Source organism: Psittacula echo, assembly GCF_963264785.1.
Source record: "Psittacula echo genome assembly, chromosome: 7".
Classification (NCBI taxonomy): Eukaryota; Metazoa; Chordata; class Aves; order Psittaciformes; family Psittacidae; genus Psittacula; species Psittacula echo.
The window spans coordinates 55,659,539-55,685,567 of NC_137740.1; the positions used below are offsets into that span (position 1 = coordinate 55,659,539).

The 26,029-nt window shown below is 44.1% G+C and overlaps 2 protein-coding genes across 3 annotated transcripts in view; one reads left to right on the forward strand and one right to left on the reverse strand.

Moving 5' to 3' along the window:
- LOC308224288 (G-protein coupled receptor 35-like) overlaps nucleotides 1-3,487 on the reverse strand; it is a gene marked incomplete at both ends in the record, with an annotated part of 36,097 nt that extends 32,610 nt beyond the window's left edge. The window contains 1 exon segment of the mRNA XM_080624043.1: nucleotides 3,157-3,487. Within this exon segment, the coding sequence (XP_080480169.1) occupies nucleotides 3,157-3,487 (331 nt within the window).
- Nucleotides 3,273-26,029, forward strand: part of LRRC8D (leucine rich repeat containing 8 VRAC subunit D) — a 48,806-nt gene continuing 26,049 nt past the window's right edge. Inside the window, exons 1-2 of one of the 2 annotated variants that reach the window (XM_080623922.1) lie at nucleotides 3,273-3,445; nucleotides 14,609-14,741. The gene's annotated coding sequence lies outside the window, so the exon portion shown is untranslated. The remainder of the gene's footprint in view (nucleotides 3,446-14,608; nucleotides 14,742-26,029) is intronic. The other variant, XM_080623923.1, reaches the window with a different exon arrangement.

Below are 26,029 nucleotides of genomic sequence, written 5' to 3' on the forward strand. Positions count from 1 at the left end.
CATCTACCTCTTAATATTCTTCTTCATCTTAAATTCGCTTGAGAGAAAAGCCAGGACAGAAATACTTTTCAGTAGGCTCTTCTGAGGAACCACTGGTACTTGCTGGTTTTGGCACCAACTCTTCCTTATGTTCACCTTCTGCTGGTGTCCTTCCTGCACCTGATTTCCTTGAACTGAGCTTGGAGATCTGCTGGACAATGTCAGGCAGGCATATCTGGGAATGCACAGGATGGCCATTTGAGTGAAAGAAAGAAAGAATTAGAAAACATCCTGGAATAAATTGTCAGCTTTTCAATCTGGCCAAAACCATAACTCTCTTGGAGGACAGGTATTTACCAGGTATTTGTAATGTTATAAGGATGGGGTTGATGTTAAGGTGGAAAAGTCTGACCTCTTTTGTTTGGTCAAGGGAATTTGAAAGATGTAAGCTAAAAATCAGTCATAAAACCAAATAGGCTGAATTCATCCTATGAGGCACATGGATGCATCGCTATTGCTTGTCAATGTAATCACTAATTCAGGCCTCTAAGCCACAGATTAAATTGACAATACTCATTTATTTTAATTATAAAGGGCCAACATCAAAACAGTGCAAGTGGAAAGAAGCCATTTTTTCTCTGCTGTCCCCATTTTTCTGGCACCTCTTCTATCACATGGAGTAACTTGGGGCTGGCTGACTTGTGCTTCTGAAACAACCCTATAGCAGAACAACAGAACAGCTGGGAAGCATATCTGCCCCAAACAGAGCTGTGTCAGGTTTTTAGCTCTCCTCCTGTCTTATCTCACCTCAGCATCTCCTGGGTGGCCAGAGCCAGAAACAGTGGTCTAGAAAGAGCTGCCAAGCACCGAGATGTGAACCCAGAGAAGACCAAGCCTGAAAAAGTAGCAGAGGTCTCTGCTAGAGAAGCTTTAAAGGAAGGAATGCAAAGGGTATTAAATTAAGACTATTTGAATTACTTTTAAATATACATCACAACAAGGCAAAGGGAGGGAAGGCAAACCAAGCAACCCAGCATAAGTTCTATAGGAAGTAAGTCTTTCACACTTGTGTTTGCCCAATCAGAAAGGGACTCTAATTGGATCTGGATCTACCCAGTTCCAGGTGTCTTCTGCCTCGGGTCCTCCAGAGCTATTTGCTGGAGTGCCTCAGCTTGGCAAGGTGTCTTGATTGCCAAGTGAATGTGGATTCAGCTAGCTCTGACCAGCTCTGGCATCTGAAAAGATCTCTTTTCTTCTGCTTGAATCTCTCTGCCAGCTGCCTGTGAGTCAGGAGTTCCCAGCCAGCAGCTCTTGTTATTATCTGTTTTCAGTTGCCTTGATGCTTACCAGATTGGACTGCTTTTACCTCTATTAACCCTACATCACTGCTCCAGTGTTGCACACCCCTGTGCGGCTTGGCCACTGGGTCAGAGCACAAGTAAATAAACAGACAATAAATTCACCTTCTTGAGGAAAGAGCGATGTCTAAAATGCTGGCCAAAAATAACACAAGTGTTGGTGATCTCAGGGAAGAAAATAACTAAAAGGCCAAATGAAGGTATTAAAAAATCAAAGCTTAAAATAACTGACAGCTCATTAGACTAAATCTGAACTCTGCTAAAATTCTCCACCAGATGACAACTCTGGTATGAAAACAGTGCTGAACAGCTGAGAGCAGGACAAGCTGGCCTGATTTCCTCTGGTCTCAGAACCTGAATTGCTGCTAAGTGCTTTCATTTGTAACCTTAGATACATCTTACAGTCATTTAGACCAGAAGGTCTGATTAAAAATGCATCTAAAAATACAAAGGGGAGATTCTTGAGCTTTTAAAGGGCCATAAAGCTAATCTGAATAAGCACCTCAGATCACTTCCCAAGTTCTCCTGTTCCTAGAAATCATGGGAATGAAGCAAAATTAGGAGGATGACCCACTTGCCAGGTCATTGTTCAACAAGGACTTCGGGATATCGGTGCCTTTTCACTTACAGAAGGAAAACCCGATGTCCCAGTTCCCTCAAGGGCTCAGTACAGATGCAATAAAACAATAAAACTAACTTTTCCCTTTCTTTTCTCAGATAACACTTGAATAATCAAAACACAGAGTTTGAACTTGTCGCTGTTTTATTTACCTCATGTACTACAGTTCATTTACCCACACAAAGTGAACAAGCCACGGCTTTGCTACCAGATGTTTCCATATTAGGGCCAGTGCTGTTTAATATCTTTATGGATGATCTGGATGAGGGGATTGTGTGCACCCTCAGTAAACTTGTGGATGACACCACATGGGTGGGAGTGTTGATCTGCTGAAGGACACGGAGGCTCTGCAGAGGGATCTGGACATACCATGAGCCCTGGCCAATGGGATGAGGTTCAACAAGGCAAAGCGCCAGGTCCTGCACGTGGGCCCCAATAACCCCATTGAATGCTCCAGGCTTGGGGAAGAGTGGCTGGAAAGCTGCTCATGGAAAAGGACCTGGGCATGCTGATTGATGGAGCTGAACATGAGCAGCTTGTGCCAAGGCAGCCAAGCAGCCACCAGCATCCTGGCCTCTATCAGCAATAGCGTGGCAGCAGGGCCAGGGCAGTGATCTTCCCCCTGTACAGCAAGGCCAGGGCAGCGGTGAGGCTGCACCTCGAATCCTGCGTTCAGTTCTGGGCCCCTCACTGCAAGAGAGACACTGAGGTGCTGGGGCAGGGCCTGGAGCCCAAGTGTGATGAGGAACGGCTGAGGGACCTGTGGGGTTTAGTCTGGAGAAGAGAAGGCTCAGGGGGCACATGATCGCTCCCTACGGCTGTCTGACAGGAGGGTGGAGCCAGGAGGGGACTGGGCTCAGCTCCCGGCGAACTAGTATAGGACAAGAGGAAACGGCCTCAAGCCGCACCAGGGGAGGTTTAAATGAAGATTAAGCACAATTCCTTCCTAATGTCTGCTCAGGCATTGGAACAGGCTGCCGAGGGCAGTGCTGCAGTCACCGTCCCTGGAAGTGTTCACACACCGTATAGACGAGGCCCTCAGCGCGAAGGGGTGGCCTTGGCACCATAGCCCGGCGCTCCGCACAGCCTGAGGCCCAGCACCGTACTGGCGGCAACCCGCAGGACCCCCCCTCTCCCGGGGGCACCTGAGAGCGACGGCTGCGTGGGGGGCGAGCGGGCGGGGTCAGGCCCGGCCCTCACATGCGCGTCGCCGCGGGAGCCATTGGGCGCTGCCGGGCTGCGGGCGGTGCTGTGGGTCGCGGGGCTGGGCCTCGCCGCCGGCAGCCGGTGCTGTCCGTGTGCCGAGCCATGCGGGTGTGTGCTGCAGGGCGCTGCTAGGAGCCGAGCCCGCCCGGCCCGGCCTCCCCCTCCGCTCCCCTCCACGCCCGCATGGCAGTGCTGCGGCGGTGACCGTCTCGGAGAAGGTCCGCGTCCCTTGGACGGGCGGCGCTCGGGGTCTCTCAGCCCATGAGGCCGTCCCTGAGGTGAGGTGAGGCGGGCGAGGGGCCGGCGGCCGGGGAAGGGGTGGCATCGACACCAACACCGGCACCACCGTTTCTCCCTTCGTGCGCTTTTGGCTTTCTTTTACCCCCTTTCTTGACCTCAGAAACGGTTGGTTCGCTGCGTTGCTACCGCGCCGGTGTGCCCGGCGGAGCTGCAGGCGGGCCCCGTGTAGCGATAGTAGCCGGTCGCGGTGTCTCCTCTTCGGGGTGTCCGAACGCGCCCGGTGTGCGGGGCGAGCGGCCAGCCACGGCTGCGGGGCCGGGAGTGAGGTGTGCTATCGGGAAAGGCCGGCGCCGAGCCCCCCTTCCGAGGCCGGTGGTATTAAATGCATGTTGGGACCGCCGGCTGTGTGCCTTTTGTATGGGGTCAACTGCTCTGGCGCTGCACCACACGCAGATCGGAGGGCCTGAAGCGGTAAATAAACCACATCTTCAGGAGGAAAACAACCGTTGTCACAGAGAATCATGTGTGGTTCAGGGAGGCACGTCTTTTCCCTTCCCCCTGCTCCCCAGGACGTGGCAACACCGACTCCTGCTCCTCGAGGATTCCTGAGTTTGGCACAGCAGCTCTTCTGTCTTGCAGCCTCCATTTCCCCTGTTACAAGTGCTGCCACTGATATTTAACACGATTTGAGGCACAGAAAGCTTATGTCTTGCCCAGCATCCTTTAGGGAAGCTGGTCTGTGGTCAGTGGGGGGATGCAGGCTGTGCATTCGCAGCACACCAGCAGCCCGTGGCAGCTTCTCCTTTTGGGCGCTTTCAGTGTGTAAGAGCCATGAGGTAGGTTACTCAGACTTGAAAATGGAGGACGGTAGTGGTAACCAGCCTGTTGTTTGGTGGAATAAGTCTCAGCAGTGCTTCCTGTAATGGTGGTGCTGAAAGTGATGTCTTACTTGGCTTAGCTGCTGGGGTGGAGAGTGGAGCATCTTCAGTGCTGGCTTTGGGGTACCTGCTGCTCATAAGCATTGTCAGTTTCAGCTTTAAGAAAAAGAAACAGTGTAGGGAAGTATTTGTTGGTTTTCTTTTTCAACATGATGTCTGTCAGCCGTGATGGGAAAGGATCATCTTTTCTGCCTCTAAAAATGGAGATGGGGAATAGCCATGCCCCCTTGTCTGGGGGAGAGGGCTTTAGGATGTGAGAAATTTGCAGGAATAGCGCTGAGATTTCAGTCCCACGGCTCTGAGCTATCAAAAAACCCACTCTCATCCCAGATGGGATAGCAAAGTCCCTTTCTCTGTGTCTTTTTTTCCTTCCTTTCATTTTTTTCCCCTCCCCTTTTTGTGGTGGCAGAAGAAACCCCCTTTCTTCCAGCTTAGGGCAAGGATTGGTAGTATAGAAGGTTGGTGTTATGTTATTTGCTCTTGATTGCCATCTTAAATTAATTCACCAAGCCTTCCTCAGAAGCCAGGATCCTATTCATTCTTTGTGATTTACAAATCCCCTATAAACCCTTTTATTGTTAGTTGAAACTGATTTATGAGGTCCTGATCTAGGAATATGCTACTGTGGCTATTTTTTTGGTGCTCCACACCATTTTCTCCTGTGTTTCTGAGCAAGCATTACGTGTATAGTAAACTCATTAGGTGCTTTGCCTGTATCTTGCTTAATGTGAACAACACTTGTCTGTTATGTTTGCTTTATCTAATTTCTTGCACATATATAAGCAGGGAATATTTAAATAGGTACTGTTATTTGTAATCAAGATCACTTTGATAAAGATCCAAAGTTTACAAAGGCTAAATGAGGTAACGTGGGGAAGCGAGCAGCATTAAGCACTAATGTAAGATGCAGATATGCACAATAGATATCCATACCAGTCCTGACATCCTGGGGGGGACAGTAATCTGTCCAGCTGTTCAGACCTGGAGGAGGAATTCTGAAGCAGCAGCACCAGCAATGGAGAAAGTCTGCACGCTGCCATCACAGGAAGGTAATTATTAATGGGAACAGACCTGTGTGATAACAATGCAAAGAGAACGAAAGCACTTGGATACTTGCTGTGGAAAGATCACCAAGCGTACATTGCATGAACACACATAGCTGCACGCCTGAAACAGAGTTCTTGTGTTCCAGTTCTTTCCTAATCCTGTGTTCCTGTTACCTCTGACAAGTCACTCTTCAGTAGCAGTGGGTGGCTGGTGGTATGGAGATTCCACAGTGTCCTGTATGTGGACAGCTTCCTTGATTGTATGTCTGAAGAGTGAGGAAAAAAAACGATGCTGTTGGTGATATGCTTGTAATAGGTCCTGCCAGCGACAGGAGGATAGGAAAATAAAGGGTATGTACATCCCTGTGGTCAAAAGCACTTGCAACCATGTGTGTTGTGGCTTGGTGCAGTTTTGTGCTGAAATATCCCATCTCGAAGTCAGCTGTTTTAATTTCTCCAGGTCTTCCTGTTCCTTCTGTGTATTAAGGTGCCATTCAGAGTCTGCTGCAGCCCATGTAGTAAGTGGATTTTGAATCGGGTCCTGTACCCGTGGCTGAGTTTCTTCCCCTCCTTGTGTTTTTCTGATGGCACTGGTTGCTGTGTCAGTTCTCCCTTTCACTGCTTGGGATGTTTTGCAGACAGAATGCTGACTCGGTGCCTCAGCCCAAAGTCTCCCTTTGTCCCTTTGCTTTTTCCTGCACCGCTAAGAGTCAGAGGGAAGTTTTGGTAGAGGTACATGGGCACTGCAATCACTGGGGATGAATCAGTGTCCTGAGGCTTTTAATCAGTGTGGGGCTGGTGATGGCTGTTATACTGAGAAGTAGTTTGAGTCATAAATGTCATGCAGGGAACCCAGTAAAGTAGTTTCTCAACTGGATGCAAACAAAAGGGAGTTCCAGAGTTAGTATTTTACAAAATAATAAGCTCAAAATGTTTTTCATTTGTTTTCAAAAAAAGCAATCTATGTCTTCCAATTAATTCATAAAATCGCTGTAGATCCCTAAATATTCACAAAACATAACTAGCAGTATTTACATGATACTCAAACCTTCCTCCGTAAAGAGGAAAAAACAAAATGCATTGTTTCAGTTCCTGTTGTTTAGAATTCTCCCTTTCTTGCTAGTTGAAATGAGACTACACAGTTGGTTTTGGTTCAGTTTGTTTTTTTCCTTTCTTACTATTTTATTTTTTTTATTTCTTGTCTCTTGGTGCTGGAAAGATTATATCCTAGGAGAAAAACCAAACCAACAAAACCAAATAAACCCCCAAAAAGCTATTAAGAAAAATGGAGATAATTTCCCCCAGAAACCTTATACTTTAAGACTTGTGTGTTCTATTGCATAACTGACATTTAAAATGCTTTTTTATTACAAGCAGTGAAAAGTCTGTGGACTTCACCATGCGAAGACTTGTGTACATGACTGATTTTCCTCACATGTATAGTCTCATGAGTGTGCACGCCATGCATAAGGCTCTCTGGTGTCACAGTAAAGCTGCTCAGTCTTGAAAGGGTTTATTCTTGGCTGTGATGTTGAGGTGCTGTGGGCCTAAACATGTATTTTGCCAAACAAGGACTGAAATATGGAGAAGGATGTTTGTGAAATGCAGTTTTCTAGCAGCTACCAGCATTACATTTGTAAAAGTGTGTAAATATCATCTGTATAAGTGTGTAAAATTAGTGTTTCAAAGCTTCTGTGCCTCTTACCTTGAGAACACTTTGAGCTACCGTTTTTTTCCCTGAAGTTTGACTGGCTTGTATTGGGGATAGGTTGGCCCAAAATCTCTTAGTCTAAGCAAATTGAGTGCAATTTTCTTTTAACCGTGTAACAAAGAATAGGTACTGATTGCTTGCCAAACACTTTTTCCCCTCAGAGATTCCAAACAAATTTAGGAAAGAACAAAGCCGGTATTTCTAGTGCTTGACTTCTTGAGAATCATCTTGGGTTTTGGCATGTAAAAAAGGAAAGTGCGTCACTAGTTGGCACTTTCTAGTACCATCAGTAATACTAATTTCCACATCATCAATTTTAACTGACGCTGCTTCAATCTTTGTCTCACCACAAATATCTGTAATTAAAAGAATTGAAGCTCTCTTCACTTACTTCTGTATTTTCTTCAGCTCCGTTCTTCCAGTCTTGCAAGAACAGGTTCCTGTCCCCCTTCAGGAAATGGATAGGAAGAGAAGCTCAAAGACCTTCATGTAGCAGCTGCCAGAGTGTTCAGGGAGATATCCTTGGGAGGAGGAAGTTTGTGTTCTTGGGATCAAGCCAGCAAAATGCCACTTTTGCCCAACACTTGAAGGCAAGCAGTGGTGTGGGAGAAGAGTGTGGCTGCACCAAGGACCTGTTTGTTGGCACTGTTTTAGAAGAAATACCTTCCCTTCTTCCTCCCCCTCAAGTATAAATCAGGATATGACAACACGCTGTTCATGTAGTCTCAAAAATGTTGCTACCTATAATTTTACTTCTTTCCACTTGAGCTCTTTCCTCAGAAGTGATTTGTTCCAAGACTGAAGGAGTTGGCGATACTCGAGACTTCAGGAACAGTGATGGTGTAAAATACAGCCACTGTTAGAGGAAGAGGAAAGTTGTCTGTTGCTCAGATTTTTTTGTTTCAGAGATCCTTTTCTTGGTGAAGGTAACTGGTTAAGAAGCAGAAATAATAACCAGGCTGAAAGCGTCTGGCAGCCAGCAGTGGGTGAGAATAGCAATCACCTTCATTCACCATGGTCCTGCATTTTGTATTGTGTGATCAATAGCAAAGAAATTGCCTGGTTCTTGTGACCTGCCTTGCTACTTGTTAAGAGTTTTAAAATCCCTCTCTGTTCACTAGCGCGGTATTTGTCTGAGTCCCATCTCCTGATGATTTCCCCTGTATGTCGAGACCATGTGTGAGGCTGCCTAAATGCAGGTGTCTATTGCTTTTCTAGGTGTCTTATCTGACATGGAGCTAGTAAATAGGATGAGACCTACAGCAACAGGACCCCTTCCCTAGATTCATTATGTAAGGATACGCACAGGAACAAAAAAAAAAGCCAAGCACAAAGGCTTTTTATGGCACTTGCAGTGAAGCAGTGAGGCAGGCTCCTACCCGCCTCCATGCAGCCCAGTGGCTTCAAAGCCACAGCCAAGGTGCAGGGTTGGTTTTTTTTTTTTTTTTTGTTTGGGTTTCTTTCTCACTTGGACTTCATTCTTTACAAGTCAGCACTGAGATAAGTTTCTCTATAAAAGGTGTTCCTGATTGCCCTTGGGTTCTACAGGAGCCAGTGCTGCCACGCCTCTAGTGTTTTCAAGTCTGGCCAATGCCACAGCTACCAACATGCCTGCTAAAAGCAGCATTGTTTTTTTGGTGGACTTTGTTTGAAGCACTTTACTCTTGCTGCAATGATTTTTCAAATTTGGCTTTTAAGTAGAAAACAAGTGCATAGGATATGTGTGTGGGTATGAAGCCTGAATATCTGCCTGTTCTTTGGCTATTGCAGGGTATGAAGGAGAGAAAACTTACGCACTTTGAGCTGGTGTGAGAACTTGCATAAAGAGCTACCTTAGTGCAGGCTTGCTGAAGCTGTGTGTGCTGGAGATGGAGGCAGTTCTATAACCTTGCAGTACCTTAAGGTCAAGAGAAAAGCTGGTAACCCTGGGGAGATCTTTCTTATGTCTTGGTGAGCGCACATGCAAAGTTGATTTTGTCCTATTTTGTCAACAGAAAATATAGCCTGTTGCCTGTTTCAAATGCTCTGATTGAAAACCCACGCTTATACAGTGCTGATTTGCTAATGACTGAAAATAACCTTTCAGTGCAAAAGCTTCCTCTGTGAATATGAATACTTTTTACAGAAGTATTATGCAATAGGCGTTTTGTCGCCTTTGCAGTCCTGCACAGAGGAACATGGAGTTAAGCTGATGTCATTTGGATTGTTCAGTATAACTTTGTCCACTAAACCAATGCAAATGTCAGTGAATGATTCAAAAATGTCTATCTTGCATATTTGTACATAGTGGTTTGTGTACGCTTTGTGGAGAGGGAGGATTGGAATTACTTTGGTCTGGCAGCCTGTTCATTGAAACTTGTAGTGAGAAGTGTGAAAGGCAGTGCACTAGCTTGCTTTGTTGTTTAAGCACAACTATGGTTACAGACACTTTCCGCATGCATTAACAATTGCCTTCATCAGAGATGCACAGTGGAACCAGACTTCATGCTTAATCTGACTGGTGCTTAAAAATACAAACTGAGAAGTCTCCATACAGGATTCCTCTCAGTGGCTGCCATCCAGAAACTTTCATGGACTTGCTTTCTGTCTAATTAAATTAAGAAATAAAGCCTAAACTACCTAGCTTAGAAGAGGAACTGACAAAGGGAAATGAAACTTTTCATATACTTAATTCTTTTAAAGTTTCATGTTTGCTGTTTCATAACCCATACTAATTTCTTTGCTGTTTTTACCTCATTAGTGTTATAAGCAGGCAGAAAGGGAAGACTGGCTTGGTGATTTTTGCTTCAGTCCTTATGTCTCTGACAACAAATCTGTTGGCTCTTGAAACAAGGAAGTGAAGGAATGCAAATACACAAATGCTCGTGGGTGCTGCAGAAATTGAGTTGGGTCAGTGCTAGTGCCCCCCTGGAAAGTGGGTAGGAAAGAGTCTTAACAGGAGAATGAGAGAAGAGTGGACTGAGAATGAGACAGAATTGTACTAATAATAAATCACAAAAATGAATAATGCAGTGGTTTGGACAAGACTATTTCTAGTGGTTAAAATTTGTGGTTACAGTTTGTTTATTTATTGTGTAATTTGATTTAAGATGTACCTAGATTGGCGTTAACAAGGACAGTCTTAAATTCACCTTTCAATCAGAGTAACCAGAGCAGACTTTAAAGAAAGGAGCTGCTGGGGCCAGAGTTGCAGGAGAACAAAAGTAGTAGAACATGTAGAAAAGCCAGAAAATAAAACCATGAGAGGCATGCAACAGTGCAAAAGAAGAGAATAACAGTGTGGCAGAGGAAAGGAGGTAACAAGATGGAGATAAGTGTGAGTAAATACAGAAGAAAATCTTAAAAGCATGAAGCTGTATGTACTGTTCTGCATGTGGAAAGGGTATGAATTTTCTTTGTTTGACATCTCCAGAAGCAGGGCTATAATGGTTATAGATGAATGGCCAGGTTTGCAGTCAGCTTGAATGCATGTTGCAAATATAGACCCCTGTGTGAACTTAAGTATGCATTACAGGCACCTATAAACTTTACAGGTTGAACTGGTACAAGTGTGGTTTTAGCCACATGGTTTTGCACCTGTCTAATTTGCGTTGTAAAAACCACGGTCTGTCCACGTGCACAGCAGCCTGGTCACAACCGGTATGTAGCTGGGCAATGTGAGGAGCACAGTGCTCTTCTGCTGTCTCTTGTGAGTGAAGAGAGGGTGGTGGCCTTCAATGCTCTGATAACTACTGACTTCGGTCACCTTCTCCATGTTAATGTCTGATTATTTACCTGCTTGCTGTCTGAGCTTGTAAGATTTTGCATTTTTGGCTTGCTATCTGCTAAGGAATGCAATACCAATGCTACCAGCAGTAGTCCCCCCTCTTATTGCTTGTGGATCAAACAACAGGTTACCTATAGCACTGGGAAATTGTGCCTGCTTGCCCAGCAAGGTTCAAGTTGTTAATGTCCTGGTTAGATTCTTGCTGTCTGCAACAGAAGAGAGGAAGTGGGGAGAAGCTTGCAAATAGCTCATGGAGAGGAGGGGAGAAGAGGAGGTGGCCACAAAGGGAAGGAAAGAATTACAGGGAGCTGCTGAAATAAAGGGCTTGTTGGGTAGCATGTGAAAAGCTGCAGTGAGGCTTTAGCATGGACAATGAGCTCTGCAGGGAGCACCAGTGGGATCCTGTGGGCTCCCATGGAGTAGGAGCAATGCCTAAGGTGCTTTCCAAAGGGAGTGTGGTTTTAAGACCAGCTGGAGCAGATTTGAGCTCACCCTACTGATGAAAGGGGAAGTTCTGCCTCCCTGCCCACCCGCCTCTGCCTTTGTCAGGCAGGAGGCTTCTCCCAAGCACACACCAGGGGACAGAGTGGGAGTGTTAAGCAGCAGGGTGGCCACAAATCAGCTTAAGCTGATTGCAAAACCTCACTCAGATAGCAGCAAAATCTGGTGTTTATATGGTTATGTTACATTGCTACTCTTGACAATGCTTCTGCAGTAGGTTTCTGGGCTGGTTTGGGGTTTTTCTTCTCTTTTGATAGCATGACATTTTCCCCGTGTGGTGGTTTGTTGTTGTTATGCAGCAAAAAGGCATTTAACCAAAGTGATTGTCAAAAGTCTACTGTTGGCTGGGTACTTGGAGATACATGTAAAACTGAGTTATGCTAAACCTCTAATGATTGGAACTGCCTCACTTATTACATGAAGTTTTTTTCCAAAATCTCCACTTCTTCCCCAAAATACTGTGATTTCCTTCCTCCATTCTTTATAATAATTTGCTCTGTTAGTGCATCATCTGATTTTTTTCACTCTGTGACCAATGATTGTTTCCATGTTAAATGCAGCCTCAGTTAAGCACAGCAGAAATAGCGCTTTCCTTAATGGAAAAGACGTTTGGTCAAGTGACTGTACAAATGAAGATGACCACATGTAGGCTACAGCATATAGGACGTGGCATTTGGAGGTTGCACGTGTTATGTGCCAAGTGCCTGGCTGTGATTCACATAAAATTGGAGCTGGGTGATGCCAACACCCCAGTGTAAATGGGGTGTAAATCTTTCCTTATGCTGAAGTGGCCTCAAAAATAGAGGATGAAAGGGAATGAGTGCCAGGAGGGACAAGGTTATAGGAGAAGCAGTACATGTGCTCCTTATTTAATCTCCTTTGTACCCTCTGTGCCCCACACTGGCTCTGTAACAGTGAGTGTGTATTCTTGTGTCAGAGCAGATGTTTCTGGAGACATTGCTTTGTTTTAATAAATTGAGGTTGTCACTTCAGAAATGGGAGGGAGAGCTGAAGGATGAAGCATAAAGAGAATCCAAACGGGATTTGGAACATAATCCAGGAACGTTTCAGTAGCAAGAGCTGTGGGGAGGATACCTTCACCGGTCTTCGCTCTGCCCAAGAACCTACTTGTGCGCTATTATGTTTTATATGAGAATCTCTGCTTTAGGTAGGGTTTTGTTTGTTTATTTGTGGGTTGGTTTGGGTTGTTTTTAACCAGTATCTTGCGAGTTTGTTTGTTTCCCTCCATCTCTCCTCCAGGTATGAGCCAACTCATGTGGTCAGTCTGTTCTGGGAAGGGAAGGGTGGTGGTGATGAACGTCATCAGTCCTTCAGACTGTGATACAACTCTTGGAAACAGGTTCTCCTGTTCTTTTATGCCTTACCAAGCGTGGTGGTGGTGCTGTTTGGCCTCTGCAGACACCTTTCCTTAAATGCTGATGCATTTTCAAAAAGCACAGTCCTCCTCCTCTGGAGGTGGGAGCTGCCTTTGCCTTCTGCTTTTAAAAGCTGCTTGTTGCCTTTGGGGTGGCTGCCAAAGGAGGGCTTGGAGGGCATGGTGACCTCTGCTTAAGCCCTTCTTACCTGGGTCTCTGACCTCGTGGATAATGATTACAGAAACACCCAGGGTGATTGGCCCTGTGGCTATTGAGTGTGTTTTCTGTCAGGGTCTGGAACATCCAAAGGTCTGTTTGAAACCTGTGTGCGATAGACCTATGTAAAATACCTGGGCAGAAGGTTTTTTTCCCCCTTCTTGTGTATTTAAAAGACAACAGACTCTGAAAACTACAGCTCTGGTGATACATGCTGCAAAAAGAGATTTAGTTTTCTTGAATACTTGACCACCCCAACCCGTTTGAAGGCAGAAATTCTTTAAGATACATGTTTTATCTGTGTATTAGTCAGTGTCTTCCCTATCTTCCTTTTAGCAGTAGACACCCAGGATAAGAAACCTGGCACAGCAGGTTCCTGCTGACCTTTAAAGTGTTCTCAGTGGAAAGCATGACACAGGGCTTGCTTCTGTGGGCTTCTGAATGCCAGCAGGGGCCAGCCCTGAAAAAGCCTTGGGAAATAAATTAGGAGGGAATTGTCTGTATGTGCTGGGGCAGTCCATTTGCCTTTTATTGTGGAGTGCTTTGAGAGCAGCTCAGGTGGTGCTTGGCACTAGGCACTGACCATTATGGCAGAGCAGCTCGATGCTGGTGTGGAGGCAATGTGCTGGTGCTAAGCAGGGGATGCAGCCCGTTGTTGCTGCTTTGAGCCTTGGCTGTGGAGCATCCCCACGCTGGCAGCAGCGTGCAGCGGTTCCTTGGTGATGCTAGGAATGGCTTGGGGCACAGCCAGGGCAGGAGAGGCATGGAAAGGGCAGTGAGGCAGTGCTGGCCAGGCTGCTGTGCACAGAAGAGTCCTGTGGAGTCATGCCTGTTGCTAGGGGACTAGTTTCAGCTATGAAGCAGCACTGGTCTACATAGTGGCTTTCTGGGTGTTTGTTGATTGGAGGCAATTACTGTGGAATACTTGATCTGTAAGGAGGCATACTTAATAAGCAGCAAACTAAAATAAATACTCGTGAATTACCTGCTGGAGTCTGGCTGTTCCTTTTGCTGAGTGGTTGCTTTGCATCTTTGAGCTCTGCTCTGCCCTGGAGCCTTTGAGTCACTGGAGGTGAAGGCAGCCACGCTGTGGTCTTGGCTGGTGGAAGTGTTAGGCTAAAGGAGGAGGGGGAGGAATCCCAGTTCTTCCCCATTTTGTCCATCCTCGGGGTAGAGGTGTGTTCCAGAGGTTTTCCAGGCAGCTCAGTGAGTCAAAGTGGGCTGCTTGCCTGGCATACTGCTGTAATGCAGCAATTCAAGTGTCGTCAAAGTGGTTATGTGGAGCACGCACAATGTGCAGCTACCACGTCATTGGGATCTGATCTACCTTTCATGGTGATAACAGGGGAGCAGTAGCATAGAAATAGCAGTGCCCTTCGTTAAGTTTGGATGAGCCAGTATATTTAAGAAAATATGTGGGAAATGGCAAATTGGTAGTTTGAGGAATCTCTGCTCTTCAAGAACAGGGCAGCTCATTTAGAGTGTTTCTGAAACTACTAAAATCAGGGTGTGCTCAGCCCTCCTCAGAGATCAGTGGCGAAAAGAGGACTGACATTCTGCTTCTATGTCGCAGAGTGGCATTTCTCTCACACCCCGCTAGCATCAACATTTTATTTGGCTGCTTTGACTCACAGCAGTTTGTTTTTATACAGGAAGAGTGCATGGTGCTTGTCAAAATGAGAAAGTGACCATCAGCGCCTGGCTTGGTATTCCAGAGCCACCTGGAGCCAGCACTCAGCCCAGCTGAAGCCGGAGGAGGAAGGAAGAGAAGCACAGCCTGATCAGGTACTGAGCCAGGAGTGGGGATTGTCTGATGCAGAGTTGATGGGAAGCTGTAAATTAGTTATAAAAATAGGGTTCTGTTCCTTACAGGGCCTTGCTAGCATGTGTGATAGGATGGTGGGCCAGTAATGACAACAGCATCATCTGTGGCCTGGTATGGGTGCATACTGTATGGTTGAGTTACGTGACTTATCTGAGGTAAACATACATGCAGTTCTGTGTTTTCTAGGGTATTTGATTTACACATGTAATGTGCAGTACAGCTGAGTCTGTGTTTGCTAATACCTGTATCCAGGCTCCATGTGAGTTGGAAGGAATGGACTAGGAATACTCTTAACAAATGTTTCAATATCAAAGAGCAATTTGATGTCTTGAGGAAAGAGTTTTTCCTCAGCTTTATTGTTTCTTCTAGCAGGGAGATATAAGTGCCAGCTTTTGAGGGGCACGTTCTTATGTGGCAACCGTAAGAGCACAGAGAAGTAACAGACTAATGGGTTTTAAGACAAAACCAGCTGTCAGCTTAGTAGCTATGTTTTTGTTTGCTGAGATTTCCATAGCCTCTTCCTAGAAACAGGTATTTATTCTTGCACTCACATCTTTCAGGTTGTCATACTTAAGAAGACTTACTTAGTCTGGTTGTATGAAGACACTCAGACAAGTTCAAGGTTTTGCTTTACTGTATTTGATTTATTGGGGTTTTTTTTCCTACATAACTATACTTTCCAGTTTATGTGGAACTCCTGCTCCAAGGACCATGTCTTGAGAAGACTTTTATGCACTTTGATACATTAATGAAAACAGGGCTACTACTTACGTTGAGTGCTCATGTAACACTGGGGTTGGTAGTGGCCCACAGTTCATTTCTAGAGGAAAGCATTCTTTGAAGAGGCACAGTATCTTTCACCTCAAGTGATGCTTTCTCTCCAGAAGTACCAGCATCTGTCTGAGTTTATTAGTCACATATTTATGTTATTTTTTATTTACTGACCCAGGTGGAAACAGTGGGGGTTTGTGCACATGATATGTTCAGAAAAATATTCCTTACATTATAGGGGAAATTTCCAGCTCTGATTCGACCTTTCCTTGTGTGGTTATAAAAGGGAAGTCTTTTTCTAGCTTGGATTGAGAACCCTTCACTTCTTTGTCTTTAGAAATAGGAATTGGCATTTATTTGATTGAACAACTAGCTTCCTGCTTCCCAGGGAAGAGATAGTGGCTCATTCACCTGCAAACATCCCTCCTGTGGAGAGTGTTTGCTGGGGAATTAAAGGAAAGCTAGCAGCTGCTAGTAAAATACAGCACAGTAGGATGAAGAGGGATTAATGAAGCATTACTAGGAAATTCATGGCTGTGTGCAAGACCTTATGGACTCCACAGACAAGCTGACCTAAATTCTGCAGCCAGACCTTACTGGTTTCTGCATTGATGTGATGTGGCAGGCCAGATAACCTGCAGCCAGATCTGTTTTGCTTTGTTGGATGGGACAGAGAAAATTCATATTTGAGTAGAAGCACAGACTGGGCAGTCTTTATAACTGTACTGACTCTTTCTTAATCTTTTTTTTGTTGTTTTCTACCCACATTTTGCTATTCTTGTATACTTTTCATGTAGTCAGGATGAGCATCCTTATAATGCAGACTCACCAAGAAGAGTGGAGGGGTTGTTTACTTCTAGATGGGGAAATACATGAGTGGTTTTACTCAGAGAGGCTTTTACAGATGTTTTGTAGTTGAGAGATAGGTATCACCATTTCTTTGCTAAAACCTATCTTATCAGTAGTGAAACAGTTAACCTGGCTGACAGTCATCTCTTGTGGGGGGAATAGGATTAGTATCTAGTTGATATAAATGGCATTGCCAGCACATAATGTTTTCAGGCAGTCTGTTTCTTAAGATTATACATCACACACAAAACAATGTGTAAAAACTCAAACAGAAGATGCTATGCCACATGCGTCCAACTACATCTGGTCAGTCCTACCACTGAATTCTACTGCTGTTACTTCTTGTAATAGGATTGTGACTTTGCAGTTTAGTTTCTGCTGGCACAAATCTGGTGTGATGGCAGTTACTGCTTCCTCCTTTTTGCTGTAGACGTAAGCTAGACTGATGCAATGCTCTGCTTTGCCTTCACTCCTCCTGTATGCCCAGTTGCCCAGTCTCACCAATTCCTTCTGGGGTGCTGCTACAACTACAGCAGGAATTTTTCTGCTTGGTGCTGCTTAAACTGGGTTCTAAGAAAGAAACATTTTATGCAGGCACAAAGATTTAGCAGCCACTCAAAGGGCTTCTGCAGTGAGTTTTCTGCTGGTGTGGTTTGGAAACAAGAAAACACACTGATCTTGGCTGATGCAGCTATATCAGCAAAATGTTAAAAGTGTGGATAGGGGCTTTCCCAGGCAAGTGTTCTGGCCTGGTTGCTGTGATGGAGTGAGTGTATGTGTGTGTGTGTGTGTGTGTGTGTGTGTGTGTGTGTATATGCATGTGTATGTATATAATATTTGCCTGGAAACCTTTTTTGTGGGAGCATAAGCTTTAAGCTCTTTTGATTTGTTTAGAGGAATTTCTGCAGCTGCAGAACCCTGAAGCGCCAGGGGAAATAGTGATATCCTCAAACAGAGCTGGTTTATTTTAGATCATGTTTCACTGATGTGCTTTTGGTTTGTTTTAAGAGCAACTTGTCTGTATAAGCTATTTGCTTACTATGTGCACATAATAAGCAGCAATGGGATGCCACGTATGGTGGTGGGGTTGGAGAGCAAGGGCTGGCTCACCCCTGTGCGTTCCAATGCCAGGCACAGTAATTAGAAGTTTATTAATTGACAATAAATTAAAATTCATTTCAATCCTCCCCAAACCAATAAACCAGTTATTTTTTTGCTTGCAACAGTGTTATTGCCAAGGCTGCCTCAAGGCAGAAATAGGTTTTTGCTTAGATGTAGGCATAGATGGCATTTTGACTACTCTTTCGCAACGAAAAGGACTTCTGTGTGCCTCGCTCCAGTGTTACAGTTTTAATGTCAGCCTATCTTCCCTTCCTTCCTGTCCTCCCAGCAGAATTTTTAGTGTTAACTTTAGATACAGAAGCTGGAAAACAGCCCTACTTTGGTGTTATATTTCTCCACTGTTTTTGCTCCGATATTTCATTGCCTGGACAGGAGACTTGTCCCAAAAGCCAATCCCCACATTCACATGTCCATGAGCATCGTTGCTTCTAGCCAGCTTGTCCTCCTGTGAGCCTGACCCCAGTCAAAATTCAGTGCTCTCTTTGAGCCGTCAGTGGAGTAATGGCACAGGGCACGTTTCCATGTGTATAGACCTGTTTCCTACTGGATGTGTACCAAATTCAGTAGGCTGTGGTAATCTTAGCTATGTGTTTTGACACAATATGATGTTGTTTTGAACTATTTACCTGTGCTCAGTTCTTGACTGAAATCTCAAAGTATGTTTTGGATACATGGGAATTGATTCTCAGTGTATGGTCACTCCCTCAAGCTTTGTACATTGTCTTCAGTAGGTGATGCCCTCTTGAATAAAGTAGCACCGTCACAGTGTACTTGTTCTCTTAGAGCCTGGCTGTGAATGCCAGAGCACCGGATCAGCATAGTGAGGTTCAGCATTAAAGGGTAAGGTATGCCCATCCTTGACCGTACCTGATTTGGTTTCACAGGGAGATGAAACACTTCCAGCAATTGGGAACCACAGAAGGGATTAGGCTTGAATTAGGATAAGTTCACCATTCCAAGACCTGGTTTTCCTTGTGTAGATAGGCCTAACATTGTCTAGTATTTGTACCACAGTATGAAAAGAACATACCCTAAGAAGTAGGTGACATTATTGCCCGATGCCTCAGACAGTCAAGATGGGTGTGTGTCTGTGTATGTGTGGAAGAGTGAGATTTGGAAGGAAAAAACGAACAAATAGCTCTTTGTTGCCCAATTATTTTAGTGCTGCTGTGGTTTAGCTGTAATATTGTGTTACTCTGTCCTCAGCTTTTTATGAGCCTCTCCTACAAAAATTTTGAATTTCAATAAATAATACATTTCTCTAGTTGTATTTATTATATCAAGTGTTAGAGTTTGCTTGCAATTATAACATTCCGCTTCCTCTGGTGACTGAATATATAAAATTCTGGCCTTTGTTGCTGAGCTCCCAAACTTTCTACTTATCTGACTTTGCATTTCATGAAGTAGCTCTTGCTCAGTGTATTATTGGAAACTGTGGAAAAGTTTTCTGTGTGTAATTAGAATTGATTTGATCAATAAGGCATCAGTCTCATTCCTGTTCCCTTAACTCTTATGTTCTGCAGGATCTGGGGAAAAAAAAAAATGTTGATTGGTGATAACTTATAGTCAAGATCCACAGCAACACTGATATTTCCTTTTCCAGCTGAGGGAACGGGATGAGAAGTTGCAGAGAAGCTCTGCAGGGCGTGGATGAGTGTTTGGGAAGGCAGAAGTGGGTGATGGTGGAGCAGAGAGATATTGGAAGGGACAGCAGTGAGGAACAAAAAGCATGGTTAATGGGTTAATGTTATGGGAATGTATTGGTCCACTCCTGGATTGTGCTGTCTTGGTATGTGTATTTAGACTGAGACAGTCTGGCCTAACTGGCTGTGAGCTTGGTAAAATGATTAGGTTGCCAAGAACTCCATCATCTAAAGATCATTTCAGATTTATGACACATTTTTCCACCTTTAATGTGGCTAATTTAAGGTATGCAAACATGCTTTTTAGCACTCTGCCTGTAGTCTCTCTCCCTACAGCTCATGTAAATGGGTTTGGTTTGGTTTTGCGTTCCTGCTGTCTCAACCAGGCTTCAGTCTGAAGGCAACAACTGAGAAACATACTCTTTCACTAAAAGGGTATGTCTAGGTTGTAGGGGATGGGAAAATGAGAAATGGAGCGCTCATCCATAACCACTCACTAAAGCTTATTTCAACAGTCACTTTTGTCTTTGTTATAATAGCTGAAGCTGTGCCAGACTGAAAAGCCCCGAACTTGCTTTGCTTTGACTTCAGCTAGATTTTTACATGTAATATTTTAATGAGGTAGAGCTACTTCTGTTTTCCTTGTATCCAAGCACATCACTGGTAGAACTCGGGTGGGATTTTTCTGCAGTGTCATTGAGTTTCTTTTGCTTGTGTGGGTTGCTCACATAGCTGTTTCAGTGGGAAGACAAACACTTGAAATAGAAAAATATGATGAGTCAAAGGCTGTCAAGTATTATGGATATATCCTCTACCTTGCATACTGAAGCCCTGACCTACTTGAGGCCTCTAGGTATTTCTGTAATGTAAGTGTTGACAATGATAAACTGCAGTGTCTGGCTTCAGCATGCAAGAGCAACACCTGAAAATAGGAACTTTTAATCCTTTCCCTAAAATGAGCCAGTGTCAAGGTTTCTGTACTTTTGGGAGGGGTTGACATGGTGCTTCTGGTCAGTGTATGCTGGCATGCTAGTCGGTGGCCAGCACTTTGTTTTAATACTCATCAGCAAAGTGATATTGATAGAGCTGATTTATTTGACCTGCTTTTCACTGTATGTGTGCTGCAGTAATTCTTTGGGTATATGTATTATTTATCTTTTTGTTTTCAGAAATAGTCAATATAGCAGGAAAAGCCGCACTCACCTCTAACATCTGAAAACAACAAAAAAAGAGCAGACCAGAAAGATAGTCTCTAAACAGCAACAAAATGAGCTATATTGTGGACAAGGATTGAAATGCTTGCAGCCAATGTGCTTGGTAAGGGGAAGAAGGGTTCTGAAAACCTGACAGTGATCTTTGATTTTTTTGAATGAGGACAAATATTGTGTTCTCCAAGTAAATGCTGAGTGTAGTTACTTAGTATTCCTTATAATATTAAATGGCTGAGTTTCACAGCTTGTCACAAAAGGCCTTGGAGCTTATTCTTGGCTTTCTGGTTAGTCTGATGACAGATGATGGAACTAGGCAGGCTAAAGGGTCATGGTGTTTTAGAAAGGTTCTCTTAAAAATAACTCAATGACCTTTTAGTGTTGGAGGTACCCCCAAGATAAGCTGTTTCTGAGTGATCAGAGAGGCCAGAGATATGAGTGTTTCTTGCTTATTCTTGCACCAAACATTAGATAGATGTGGGTAGGGTTAAAAGGTTATGTGGATTAGCACTGGTTGAGAATGTTTTCTGAAGTTTGAATGGGTTAAACTGATGTTTCTTGGCACTTTCTTTTGGACTATCGTCTCCCATATTAAAAGCATAGTTAGGAGATGGGCATGTTTTCATTCTGAACAACCGGAGGGCACATGAGGAATGTGCATCTTGTTTTCAGAGCAATCACAGACCAGTCCTCAGGAGCTGACTCACTGCTATTTTGTAAGCTGGGTTTGCCTTCCTTTCATGCGGTTCTGCATTTTTCCGTTCCCTAATCCATGGTAATTTAGATCCCAAGTATGCTGGTGTCAGAAAGCCTGCTTCCTTGAGTAGTATCTTACTCCCATGTGCATGGTGCGTACTTGGCTTGATTTGACACTAGCAAACATCATTTTTGACAGTTTCATTTTTTTCTAGTTGGGTTTTCATTGAATTATGGCACAAAGGCACTTTCCATGCAGCTGTGTAACACGAGCGTTAATAAATGGTTATTTGAGGTATTGTATTTAGTCTTGTTTTACTGTCTCACTTGTATGGGCTTGTTTTCAGTTCTTTTCCTACACAATATTTGAGACTTTCCTGAGTTCCGGATTAATTTACTTGTTCTATTTGCGTTTTAACTGAGCTTTGCTATTGGAATGCCATGGTAGGGTAGGACTGGGAAGAATGGCCCGCTGGAAATGATCAGAGGGAAGGCCACAGCTCCATACAACTTGAGCATTCAACTTCCTAATATGCAGCACACCTTGAATACTGACGCCGTATTCCACAGCTGACTTTCAGAATCACTTAAACTTACTCTCACACCTTAGTAACGTTTTAGTTGTGGCAGGTCAGGCATTTCCCTGCGATTGAGAGTAACTTTTAATTACTTTCTTTGACTTGGATCCATTTTTACTTCATGTTTTTCTAACTGGCAGCTTAGGAGGAGGTGAAGTGCCAGAAATCCAGCACTGTCGTCGTTCTTATTTTCTAACTAAAAGCTTTGCTGAAAATAACTGTGAAACCAATGTGTAAATCAAACTCTTCCGAGAGGCTTACCTGGCATTTCTTTATGGCTCTGCCAGGTTAAAGTTGGAAGGTCTGGTTGTTTTAATTGATGCTTTTGCAACACCCCTGTGGCTGGAAAACTGACAAGAGTCATGTGAATTTCATGTTACTTCTGCGTGATTAAAATCAAGGGCAGCAGTGTGGGCTGCCGCTAGAAATATTCCCATGAAAACCATATGGGAGAGACAACCCAGTGAAGACTGGGGGTTTTTTTGTTTGTTTGTTTGTTTTTTCCCTGTTCTTCCTATTCCACTGTAGGTCTAAGGCTGAACATATGGGAAAATGGACACCGTTTTCATGGGAAAAGGTGGAATGATCCCACTTTTTGTGACAGTAGCCAGGAGGTTGTGGAAAGGAGAGAAACAATAGGAAGCTTTCCTAGGTGGAGTTTCACATATGACACTGGTTAAGTGGGAGCCTGATAGGAAGGCATGGGGTTGGTAGAAAGGCAGCACCTTCCCTGGGAGCTGCTGGACTTCAGCCTGGGTGTTCCTGCAGGAAACTCCACCCTCTTGTTCTATCTCAGTCTGGTACGTGTTCTAAGCCTTGATGTCGTCCTCTTGTTACTGCTGGCAGAAAGCTGCATGTGTGGGAGATATGTAAATGTGTTGTAATGTTCTGATATAATTTTAGCGCAGGAAAAGAGCAAGCTCTGTACATGGGTATTGCCAGCCGAGCTCCAGTCTTGCAGCTTAGGTGCTTTAATAGAGCTGTTAACTCTGGGAAGAGGTTTACAGGGATGTGGGGTATAGGATCAAGTTCTTAATTTTGTAAGCTTACAAAGCAAGCCATGCTTCCATAAAACTAAATTCCGTTACTGTCAGTACCTTATAGACCATAGGAACTGTCTGTATCGTTATAACAGAATTTGACTGTTTGATGGCATGATTATTGAGGATTGATGATGTGAATTCTCTCATTTGCTTGCAGTGTGTATGTCACTAGGAAAATACTGGCTTTGCTAAGAGTAACTGGGGTGGGCTTTACCTTTTGTTTCTCTCAGTGTAAAAGTTCTAAATACTGTTTTGCCTTAAGTGGGGTTGGTTTTGTGATTTTCTTTCAGGCTCAGTGAGACATGATCTGGTGGGAGAGAGAAATGAACCCCTACTAAATCCTTTCTCATAGGCAGGGTTAAGTATTGCACTCAGGAGTGTGATGTTCCAGTGGAATTGTAGTCTTCTCATAACAATTTAGACTTTGGTAAAGAAAGTGGATGAGTCATTGCAGGGGGTTGATGGCTGAAAAGATTGATTAATAATTAATTTGAAAACAAGAAGGCCTATCCTCTGTGCCCCAGCTTACAGCCATTCAAAAGATCATCAGATTCCCACATGTAGCGTAGCATTTTAGTACTATGGACATGTTTGTTTTGATATCTTTCCCTGAACTGCAAATGTTGCCTTCCCCCCCCCCCGCTTTGCTTTTGCTTACATGTTATTTATAGAGATATAAATGTCAAATTTGGCTCAAGCGTTTTGATGAGGTTACAGCACTTGGAAAGAGCCAAATGTTCCCATTATTTTGGTGTGGGTGTTAGTGGTAATTATAGTTGCTTCGTAACCTTTTTGAGTTGTACTGGTTTACTAGATGCTTCATGGGTAAAAGTATTCCAGTTTTCCAGTGTTTGTGTGCTGGTGCGTGCATGTTCATTTGCTTTTCCTCAATAGGTGTTTGGCAGTCAAGGCCTTTTATTTCTACAGGTCTGTGTTTGAGCTGGGTGTCCAACTGGAACCGCGAGGTCCGTGGTACCTTTTTGCCTTTATGCTGGGGTAGTGTTGGAAGTGAAGAATGCTGCAGACTGCAGTGTGGCTCTGAAGTGATGACTCAAAACCGGCCCTCTGAATTCAGTTAAATTAGCATAAATGATCTCTGTTTGAGGAGTTTTTCAACTGCAGTAGGCCCAAGACAGGAGATCAATCAAAACCAGCTCATGAAAGACATGGAAGCTTCAGCAACCTTTTGAAATCCTTTAATATGTAAATAGCTACCCTCTGAGTTCTCCTCTCTGGGGCAGATCTTTGATACAAGGTAGGTCCTGTGGCTCTGATCCTAGAAGAGGTAATAAACAGTTTTGTCTTTTTGTTATTTAAAACCATGCTACGTGCAGCCCTGTGCATTTTTTTTGTGCTGAATCTTGACTGTTCAGTGCATTGTGAATATATGTCACAGCATTTGTTTGCTGACAGTGTGCAAAAAGCCACTAACCTTTCTTTCATTCTTATTTATTCATAAGCATGAAGGGTGAATGAATATGTATAATTTATCTTGAGCTGTCACTATCATTTATAATTTAAACCTGGAATGCATCACATTTTCAGCTCGATGGTCATCTTAGTCATTAAATCCTGAATTATGGCTTGGCTATAGTGTTCTAATCAGGCTCCTCTGAAAAGGAGATGGCTGTCAGCTATTTGGCACTGAGCTGTAGCTACAACCTTCTGGTGTTGGTGTTTGTGACACTATGTTTTGTTAGATGCGTAGGGTGCAGCAGCTGAACCTTGCACTTCTCAAGGCCTGAGCGTGTGAAGAGTTCTCTAACTTTCCCAGCTTGCAGATAGCGATACACTTTGGCCTACTTTAACTGTGAGCTTTAATTACTCAGAAGTTAAGATTTAGTTGCACTAAAACTGCTGTATAAATTCTTTAACATTTACCATGTGGTGCAGAGTTATGAGTAGGGCTTTTAGAGGGGAAAAAGATTGCTTGACCTTTGTAATAAAACAATCCTCTTGGCACAGAATATGGAAGGGGAATGCTTTTTCTCTTTAATTTGTGTTAAAAGGATTGAAAGTAGGCAGTGTGGAGATGATGAAGAAACTCTCACTGCAGGGAAGGATATGCAATGTTGTTTGTTAAACTAGACCTCCCTGAATGCTTGTCTTACTCCAGTCAGACCTCCTTGGGTAAATGTAATTTGCAGGAGTGGGTGTTCACCTGCTGGGTGGTAGAGAAAGGACAACAGGCAAGCTCTAGAGGAGTGCTGGGAAGAAGTGGATGATTTCATGGCTTCAAGTAGATGAAACTTGCTCTGGTGGCAGTATGGGCAGTGGAATTTGTCAAGAAGTGGGAGGGGAGAAAGATACATGCGACTAGGGTGATCCTTCACGTTGTGGAAGGAAGAAGCAGGGTCTGGAATTCATAGTCCTGACATTTTTGGATGTGTGAAGTGAGCCAAAGGAAGCTGGTGGGTGTTGAGACATGACTGATTTGCTCTAGTTTGTAGAGTAGGTGTGGACAGAAAGACAGCAAAAAATCATTGGGCTCTGGTTTAACATGACAGGAAAAAAATTGTGCAGCTGTACTGGTCAGAGGGAAATGTCCCAAGGCACCCTGGCCTTATTCTGTGTCCTGGCAGTGTCGCTGTATTCAGTTCACAGCTCCAGAACTGCTGCTCTGAATTCCTGCCATTGGAAGGAAACCTCCTAACGTAGAGAAGGGCCTAACCAGAAATAGTTGCAGTTACATTTGCTTTTCCTGTGGGATCACTGCAGAAGCCCTGGATGGGTGAGATAGGGGTCAGAGATGACCTGTTTCCTGCAGGAGTTAGTTCTGCCTACTCATGGACTTGCCTGTAGAGGAAGACTTGTGGGGTGAGCATTGATGCTGTAAGGGGATTCTGTGGCAAAGTGGGTGGATCTGGTTGTTTGAAACTTACCCCAAGGAGCAGGGCTAACCTCCTATCCTTGGTCCAGAGTGTGTAAAGCAAGAGTTAGCATACACAAAGTATGTGGCTAGGCAATGCTTTTGTATTAAACTTTGTAAGAGTGTATATCTGCTGCTAATGGCTTGACTGCTGGATAGCTGAGATGTGAGATTGTTTGGAGGTGTTTTTCCCTTTCTGTTAAGCTGAACTGGAAGTAATCACTCTAGGTTTTCAGGCTTGGCCACAAGAACATTACTTGTCATGTGGTGTCACATCAGCTGAGGGCTCTTTAGTCAGTAAGCCTGCTTGGCTTTTCTGACACTTGCCTTTCTCCTAATCTTGTCACAGTCCTTCCATCATTAGACTGACTTCTCTTGTACGTTTTGGTTATGGGGAGTAACAAAGCCTGTGAAACATGACTATCCATGAAAAAGAATGCTCTGCAGTATTCTTCCAGCTTTTCTAATG